Here is a 9,193-nt window from a genome sequence, read left to right as displayed (position 1 = left end):
ATAAGGGAATTAGTCTCATTCACATCGCATATCAAGTGTTATCCAGCGTGCTATGTGAACGACTGAACGGCCAATGACATTATTGGACCATACAAATGCTATTTCAGACCTCACAAATCCACCGTAGACCTGATTTTTACACTGCGGCAAATCCTGGAAAAGACCCTCGAACTATTAAGCCGCATTCAACAGCCCTGAGCTTAAAGCCATGTCTGCTTTCGGCATTCCTGCAAAATTAATACGGCTATGCAGGATAATTTTAACTGGATAAAGTCGGAAAGGACCTCTCGGATACATTCAATGCGGAACGAGGGTTCAGACAAGGTGTCAGTTTATGGTGTGACCTTTTTAACGTCCTGCTGGAAAATGTCCTTTTTACACCAAACAACACTGCTACTTGCCTATGCTGATGACAAATAATGTCTTGAGAGCGAACAGGAAAAGGAGTGCAAAGGTAAACGGAAATGACACTCTGTACACCAAACAACACTGCTACTTGCCTATGCTGATGACATCGACATAATGGGTCGAATACTTTTCGAAAAGATGTACGGGTCGATCTGTCGTACATAGACATCGACAAAGTCAGACTTATCGAGCTGGGGATGGGGATCGAGGATGAGGATGTCCCAGCTCCGAAGGTATATAAAAGCGAGCCTACTGATTGTTCACGGAGAAGGGGAAGACCAAGACTAACATGGAAAGATCAAGTGGAAAATAACATATTGAAATATTGTTTTTCAAATTGGAAAACTGCACACAAGATCGATACACCTGGAAATCTTTTTTAAGCTCGGTTTATGGAACAAATGTTCTCCCTCTGCCAGCTAAGTACGTATATGCTTTATGTGGTCTCCGGTGAATATTTTGAGGTTTTGCAAACGGAATGACAAATTTATCATAGACTCCACTTTAAGGTGGACCTGCGTAGGACCATCAATATACTTAAAACGGTGCCCGTATGAGGCATTATAAGTTTTTCTAAAAGAACTGTCTCTTACCTTAGCATTGACTTTATGTGACCTACGGTTGAGAACATTAGAAAAGTATTTTGGGGATAAATGTGGAAGGAACGAAGTATGATTCTTTCCTAATGTTCTCAACCTTATTCCTTTATAATCGACAGATTTTCAAATGCTTTCTACACAATACGTTCAATTTCGTAACACTGTGCGGATTATGTGCGCCGCATTGAAAGGCGATATTTATTTCTTTTTATTTCATTTTTGTTATGGGCAAACAACAACAACATTTGTCGCATGTGTGCAGTAAAAGACCGACCCAGGCTAGACCATAACAACCAGCGAGTTTGTCAGCTAGCAAAGCAGGCAGAACCGAACACACGCACATAAATCATCAGAAATTTAATCATCGTCAGCAGCGTAGCGCATTATTATTGTCATCGACAATGAAAATCGTCGCACTGTGTGTGAGCTTGGGTTGGTGTGTGTGTGTGTACGGGTGAGTGTATTGTGACCCTCATTGTGATATGAAGATCTTTTGAAGGATTTTTGTCAAGAAGAAGAAGAAGATTGCCTTTGGCATAAGTGGAGTTGTTCTGAGGGTAAAATAGACGCGTCTGCTGTTGAGATGAGGATGATTGCTGCCGAAAGAAGGGAATGCCACCAAATAAAACGAAAAATGTTTTCATAAAAATATTTGGAGTTTTTGTTTATTATCAATATTCTTTTCTTTTTAAATTCACATTAAAACTATAAAGTCTTTAGTTTGAAATTATTTACATACTTCTTTTGTACAATTTATACAGGGTATTTTCTAAGAATACTTAATGTCTATTGTCTTTATGTACACGCTATAATACTCGGAGAGTTTGAATGCAACGCTCATTGAAAAATGATTTAAAAAAACGAACTCTAAAATTAAAACAAAAGCGCCTTAAATGCTATGAGAGGGGAAGATAGGCTTCCCTAAAAAACAAAACAAGCGATTCCAATAAAAACGATTAGTTTTTTTTTTTGAGCGTAAAAATGAGAGCTTATAGAACTAATACATTAAAATAAATAACACTTAATCGTACAGTTTAAAAACCTAGGAGAGTGGGTGGTTTAAGGAAACATACACAAATTAATCTTCTTTTTTTTTCTTTTGATAATTTATAATTTTTTCAAGGAATTTGATTCCTTTTATTTTTTCGATATTACTTCCCCACAAATGGGGTAACATCACCGCCGATCGCTCTTTGATTTACTTGGTCTTTGTCGCTAGCTGTTCCTTGGTGTTGACACCTTGATTGCCTGCCGATGTTGAGGGGCTGTGTGGTGCTGCACTGGACATTGATTTGGGACTAGAGGCTGATTTCGGCAATTGTTTGGCATCAGCACATGGCTTGTTGTTGTCGACGCCTGCCGGCTTTTGCATTTCCATGCTGCTCTTCAACTTCTGCATGTATTCGGTGAAGGCATCATTGCCAGCTCTTTGCATGCGTGACAACTGATCCATGATGTAGGCTTGCTGGTAGTTGTACATGGCGGGGTTAAATTGACCCAGTTGAGCAGCAGCGGCAGCATTCGCAGTGTACGGATAGAACATGTTTGATTGATTGGCCACGGCAGCTTGTACCTGAGCTCGGAGCAAATTTTCTTTAAGAAATTTACTCAACTCATTTTGATTGGCCGCAGCAGCTGCTGCCCCCAAATGTGGTGGCAACATGCCCTGCATGGGATGTGGCATAACAGGTGGCAATGGTGGCATGCCATTGTTGTTCTGCGAAGGACTCAGTTTATTTGCCGCATTGGCAGCTGCCACGGCGGCGGCAGCAGCTTGTACTTGGGCCTGAGCTTGTGCTTGATTTGTTTTCTGTGCCCGACTGCCTTGTGGAGATTTGGCGGGGGCTTTGGTTTGTGTCTTGTTGGTGGGCGACTGTTGGGGAGGCTTCAAATTTACCAATGTTTGCTGCTGGTGTGCTGTTGCGGGCAGTGGTGCCGACATATGTTGTTGTTGCTGCTGTTGCTGACTGACTGGGGATTTCTTACTTGGTTGTACCTTCTTGTTGGAATGTATTTTGACATTGACACCATTCGGCGATGAGTAGGTGCCAATGACATTGCCGTTTTGCTTGTTGGTGGGCAGATTAACCTCAGGGGTGGAGGGGGTGGCAATTTGTCGCGGCAGAATATGCCTGAACTTCTTGCCGGTACCATCTCCGTTTGGCGATTTGGGAGATTTTTGATCGCCAGGACTAGTCATGGGCCGCTTTTCGGGGCTGGGTGTGGCTTTCTTGTCCATAGGTGCTACAGGCGACTTATTGTTCGTGGGTGGTGTGGTAGGTTTGTTGTTGGCAACAGGTTTATTCATGCCATTATTATTCTTGCCCATATTTAGGGGAGTTGCTGGTTTATTGTTTACCACATTGTTGGCAGCTTGATTGGCTGCAACAGGTGGTTTCTGCATATTCGTAATTGGCGCGGGTGGGGGAAGTAACTTTGGCTGGCTTGTGGTCGTATTTAGGGGAGGGGTTGCCACCCGTTTTACGGGGGGATTGGGAAACAATGAATTAGCGGCTGGTGGAGATGCGCGTTTATTCTCACTGTTGTCGCTAGTCTGTTCGGGCAACTTCAAAATCTCAATGTAGTTATTCACAGGACTTTTGTGTTTTTGTGCCGAACCATTTGACGAAGGATCACCATCCTCCCGAGTAATGGTTATGGACAACGAAGAGGGAATATTGATGTTGCAGGATGTGAGTAAAGATTTTACTTTCAATTGTTTCTCTGGGGGATCTTCGCTTGGACTGGGACTGCGTGCGAATGGATATACCCGCTTAGGTGCCTGGTTTTCAGCCCTGTGCGATGTTGTGTTCGAATTGTTGGAGTTGCTGGAATTGTTAGACGATGACGAAGAGGAATTGTTGTTGCCGCCATTGTTGTTGTTGGAACCTCCATCCTTCTTGGTAGGTGGGCTGGGGAAGAGACTGGACATCTGGCTGTTATTGCCCAAAACACTTTGCAGGTACGAATTATTGGGATTGGTAGGCTTTGGTGTGTATTTGTAAGTAGGCATGGTCGGTATATTGTAGTTGGGAACATATTGTGGTGAGCTGGGTGAGTAAATGGGCGAGTTTGGTGTATACATGGGTGTTCGGCAACCAGGTGGAACTTCGTTGCCCTTCGATTTCGAGGCATTGAAAAGTGCCAGATTCAAATAACTGTTGTTTTTATTAGAGTTTGTTTTGCTGGAACTGCCACCGCTACGGCTTGATGCATTAGTCTTGGCAGGAGGTGCAGCCATGGGTGGTGGTCCCATTAGTGTACTGTTGTTAGCATCTGCCTTGGGACCATATACTTTGGAGGAGACCGGTTCATTCGGTATGCTCTTAATTTCGGTACCGGCATCCTTGAGAATCTTGTTAACATCTGTGGGGATGTTAGCGAAGGGATTTGGACGGGAAGCTTTGGGTAAAATTGGCTGATACCTTTTGGCAATTGGAGTACGGCTGCCGGGTGCTGCTAACTGGACATTGTTGTTATGCATTGGGTGAGGTGTGAGAGAGCCGGGAGGAGCGGCAGATATTTTATTTTGAGCGGGTTTGGAGGGTTTCTTTATCAGAGATGGTGGCTTCATTACTGTCAAAGGCGCCGGTGGTGGCATCATTGTTTTCTTGCTCTCACTAGGGTTGGCGGCTGTTGCATTACTTGAAGTTGTATTGTCCGTAGGTTTTGAGTTGTTATTGGAGGGAATGGGTGGCAATTTGATTTTGAAGTCCTCTGTGGCCAAAGGAGGTGATAGTTTAGGCTTTTTGATAACAGCTTTAATGGGTTCCTTGCTCTTACGCTTCGACGAAGAAGACGAAGCGGGCGACGAAGATTGTTCTTTGGCAGAGGTTTTTGGTACGAAAGAAAGCGTAACGTCCTTAGAAATATTTCTTTGTTGTTCATTGGGCTTATCGGCTTTAACACTTTTGGTGGGGGTTAGGGCAAACGATTTCAAAAATTCAGATTTTTGTTCCTCGTCAGGCTTTTCAGTGGGACTTGCGGGGGCTGGTGTGGCAGGGGAGCTGAGTTTCGCCAAGGGGCTAATACGTTCAGCTTTTATTGTGAGAGGTGGCACTGTTAGCGGACTTGGAGTTTTACTCTTGCGGTCACTGTGAGGTGAAGATTTGGGCGACGACTTCGGACTGCCATCCTTCTCCTTCTTCGATTTGCTTACTTTCCATTCCTTTTCTGGACGTACAGGTTTTACAATTTCCTTGCGTTCTGGATCGGACATGTTGATAATGGTGACGGAATTTTGTTTAGAGAGATCAATTTTCAATTTGATATTCTCCACCTTACGTTCGTCCTTGGGTGTGGCCGAGGTTGAAGGTGAGGTTTTGTGGAATTCCTTTTGTTTTTCTTTTAAGGCCTTGGCGGCAGATTTGGACTCACTTGATTTCTCCTTGGCAGCTTTGTTGACAATTGTAATTTTGAGTTTATCCGTAAGGTTGGATTCTTGTGAGCTAATGGAAGGACTTTGGGGTTGTACAATTTCAAATTGCTTAGGCTCTTCCTCCTCCTGGGCAATGGGTGGGGTTTCTGTTGTGGACGACACTTCAGCTTCATTTTCCTGTTTAATTTCTTCGGGTTCCAAGATTTTCGTATCCGGAACAGCAGCCTTAATGGAAGGTGTGGGTTCATGTACAATACACATGGCCTGGGAAAGCAATTTGCTGGTGGCTTCCTCATCGGGCAAGGGCACTTCTTTCTTGGTTTGAGGTACAAGATTTTTCTTTACTCGTATTGTGGGTTTAAGAGATTGTTTGACACGGAAATAGAAACGCATGGGAGCATCGCGTTTCCAGGTGTATATATAGGCAACATCCATAAGGGTGTAATGGTCCAGTAGGATAATGGTCTTTACTTTGTACATAATGTCAATGGTAAAGCGATTGGCATTGATTTCAAATTTACCATAAACCAATTTCTTCAAATGGGCAACGGTACACATGGCGGGACATTTAAGATAACGGGGCTTTAGCAATTCAATATATTCGGGACCGGATTGGGATAGCTCTCTGTAAGCAGAAAAAGAAAAGGAAAGAAGATTGTGAAATTAGTAAAGATTGCACGGGGATTTCGTTGTGGGAAGGATGTGTTCCCCTCCCCCTTTTGGGGGAAGGGGTGTTTTGTTCATTCATTAATACTTACTCTGTGTCTGCATATTCCAATGAGATTGACATATAGTCGGAGGGACTAAAAATCAAATGCTCAGTATCATCGCCTCTTTGTTCGGGTGAGGCTAAGGCGGCTTCTTCGGGACGATCCTTATAAAAGGCTCTTTTACGCATTAATTCCTTTTCATAGAGACCGGGCACAAGTTTATAAACAATAGCCTGTAATGTTGTATCTGGCCTGGAAATGACACGAGACACGAGTGACAAAAGAAGAAATTATTAAATAATCCAGACGCAGAAAAGGGATTCTTTTCAATATTTTATTTTTTGCCATTTGTCAATGCTGATTTTCCCAAAAGATTATTGCCAGCCAACGGCTGGGTTCGGGCGAAACCAAATGCAGGGCTTAAGTAGAATACGAAGAAGAAATGAGAAATACTAACGGTGAACCATGCTAAACAGGTAAACAGCATGACATTGTCGCCGCCAATGAAGAAGCCAATATCATCATTTAGAAGTGACGCTGAAGAAAAGGACGGTAAAATACTACTAATGAACAAAACTGGAATTATAGTCTGTCTGTCCGTCCGCCGTTTCATCCTTAAAACACATACACACAATAAAAATAATACAATTTGGGTCTTCTGGGTAAGAGTGTGTGAGTTTTAGGCACCAAGTTTTGTTTGCTGTGTTAGTTTTAATTTTTAGATGGTTAAATGATAGAGGACGGACGGACGGACGGACAGACTTTTACTCGAATGGCTGGCTGGCTGACTGACTGGATAGAGTGTGTGGTGTGCAATGAAATGTTGACGCAGATGTTTTCATTATAAGGCTCATTACTTCTTGGAGAAAATTCAGGGTGTTTGCATTCCTCAACAACAATGCTGCTGCTTTGGTAATGCCTAAAGAAAAGAAAACTATCACCCTGTCATAGTCGTCCGTCCTCGACGTCACCACCGTCATTCCGTACAATGTTCATAATACATTTCATAGTCGAGTGTTTGTTTGTCAGTCAGTCATGGTTGTGTTTGTTGTTGTTGCTGTTGTTTGAAATGTTCCTGTCTGGTTTTATACAATTTTAATGAATGTTTGTAGTTGTTGCATAGTGTCTGTCTGTCCTTAAGAATCTTACTTTTGTAACACCATTCTTGGAATTTAATTTTCTTAAATTGTATAATTTCTTCAACTGCATCGCACAAAGGGGAGAAAAAAAAAATAGACGCATTGAAAATTGCCGTCGGTAATTTTAATTTGGCGCTATGTGACATGACAGTGTATTGAAGTGTTGTTTTAATTTTCTTTATTTCACTATTTCACTATAGGGTGTGTCAAAAAGGAATGTATGGAAATACAACACAAATATATTTATTAAGTTTTCAAAGGGTTTCTATTTCCATTGTAAACTTAAAAAAATATTGTGAAAATTCCTCTATTTTTTGTTTTCGATTTTTTTAATTCCAAATTTGTATCATTCCATTTTTGGTTAACCCTGTCAATTGCATATTTTCTATACTTACTTTATGTTTGGTTTTGCGGTATTTATCATCATTTCACATCGTGGACAATATTGTTCCGTACGTAAATGTTTAATTAAACAACTGTGACAAACTGTAAATAGAAAAATAATGAAAGGAAAATATCGATTATTAATAATAGTTTAAAAGTGAAAATATTTTATTGATATGGTAATCAGCAATCTTTAAATTATGTATGGCTCAAGAAAGAAATTGAATCCATTTTTTACATCTCCAGATTTATTCTATATCAATAATAGCTTATATGGAAAGACTTGTATATGAAGTCAATAGTTAATGTCCTTGGTCAAATATCGGAATATAAAAACGATGCATGTATTCCGATAATCCCTAATGGACCTATTAATTTCTTACATTAAATCATGTTTTTGATCAACTAGTTTATGAGAAACAATTTAAACTCTTTCCGATTAATTGAAAAATGGGGATTATTGATATTTTGGTGAAATCGTAACTCGAAGGACCATTAATCATTTTACAAAATTACCATTAAATTGGGTTTGTAACAGGTCCCCCTTTATTCTGGAGACCTTAAGGCCGAGAGTGAAATTTGAAGGGATGTTTCTTTAAACACCCAGCCAATGTTTTGAAATATCTCTGCTTCTATCAAGATTTTGATAAGAATCTTTAATAAATGTAATCATTTTGCGATTTAGATCCTTGTTTTAAGGGTTGCTTTTTTCCCATAGAGTCCTTCAAACACAATTTAAAGATTTGCAAAACACAAAAAAACCAAGAGAAAACCAAATGAGGCCAAGGCCTTTTGTTCAGGAACATATCACCTTGGCCTTGAATGAATGCATGAAAAAAATACCAACAACAATACACGTGAGAGATTATACTTACATGAATGCAAACATTCCACAATAGTGGTGGCATCTATCAGATAGCCAAAACATAAACTACAAATAATATGCGGATTCATGGAGCTCAAAAGTATGGGCCGGTGTTTCATAGCTGCCAACTGTTGTAGATCGTTGCCGTCATTTTGCAATGAATCGGCGACTGGAGCATTCTCGCTGTTTTCCATTTCGGTTTTTATCACCGTATCACAATTTTCATTCTTGACACTTAGTGCCGATGACGACAAAGAGGAGGAGGACGATGATGATGATGCTGAGCTGTGTTCTGAAGTGGTACTGGCGGCGCTGCTGCTATCGCATTGTTGCAAAGTGGCCTCAGCTGAAATGCAGCTGTTTGCCAATGTATTGGTGGTGGATGTTGCCATTTTTAATTTATTTGCTTGTACATTAGTTGGGTTCGACGTCGTCGATGATGCCGCCGTGGCAACAGCCGTCGCATTTATGTGGCCACCATTTGTTGTTGCCTGTGCCATTTGTCTGTAGGATGTATTAGAATTTGCCATGTTGACTGTATTTGTGTGGATGGCTGTTGTCGTTGTTGTTGTGGATGACGCCGAAGCTGCTGTTGCTGCCGTTAATGCTGCTGTATTGGCCACAGGTAGCGGTACTGGGGACATAATTCTGTGTCACAAATTCCGTGTATGTTTTTGGGTTTTGCGTTTTTCGCCAACGAAATTTGATAT

At 41.2% G+C, this 9,193-nt stretch overlaps 1 protein-coding gene across 1 annotated transcript; it reads right to left on the bottom strand.

The window, feature by feature from the left end:
* Positions 1 to 2,205: 2,205 nt before the first annotated feature.
* Positions 2,206 to 8,645, bottom strand: LOC133336455 (polycomb group protein Psc). The gene is made up of 4 exons (XM_061544754.1): positions 8,494 to 8,645; positions 7,630 to 7,720; positions 6,144 to 6,347; positions 2,206 to 6,010 (listed from the first exon to the last, which is right to left on the bottom strand). Exons 1-4 carry the CDS (start codon positions 8,600 to 8,602, stop codon positions 2,206 to 2,208), a joined length of 4,209 nt encoding a protein of 1,402 aa, XP_061400738.1. The 5' UTR covers positions 8,603 to 8,645.
* Positions 8,646 to 9,193: the final 548 nt, after the last annotated feature.

This window comes from Musca vetustissima, unplaced genomic scaffold, assembly GCF_032173495.1.
Source record: "Musca vetustissima isolate MV318-11 ecotype Yass unplaced genomic scaffold, APGP_CSIRO_Mvet_v1 utg4709, whole genome shotgun sequence".
Classification (NCBI taxonomy): domain Eukaryota; kingdom Metazoa; phylum Arthropoda; class Insecta; order Diptera; family Muscidae; genus Musca; species Musca vetustissima.
The sequence above is the reverse complement of the archived record's forward strand: the minus strand, read 5'-3'. Positions and strand labels throughout refer to the sequence as shown.

Bases quoted from the DNA above. Each gene is read 5' to 3' on its own strand.
- LOC133336455 (XM_061544754.1), bottom strand. From the start codon at position 8,602: ATGAAACACCGGCCCATACTTTTGAGCTCCATGAATCCGCATATTATT. The intron at 7,721-8,493 runs GTAAGTATAATC...TTCTATTTACAG, and splicing joins TGTGGAATGTTTGCATTCAT to TTTGTCACAGTTGTTTAATT. The intron at 6,011-6,143 runs GTAAGTATTAAT...TTCTGCTTACAG, and splicing joins TTGGAATATGCAGACACAGA to AGAGCTATCCCAATCCGGTC.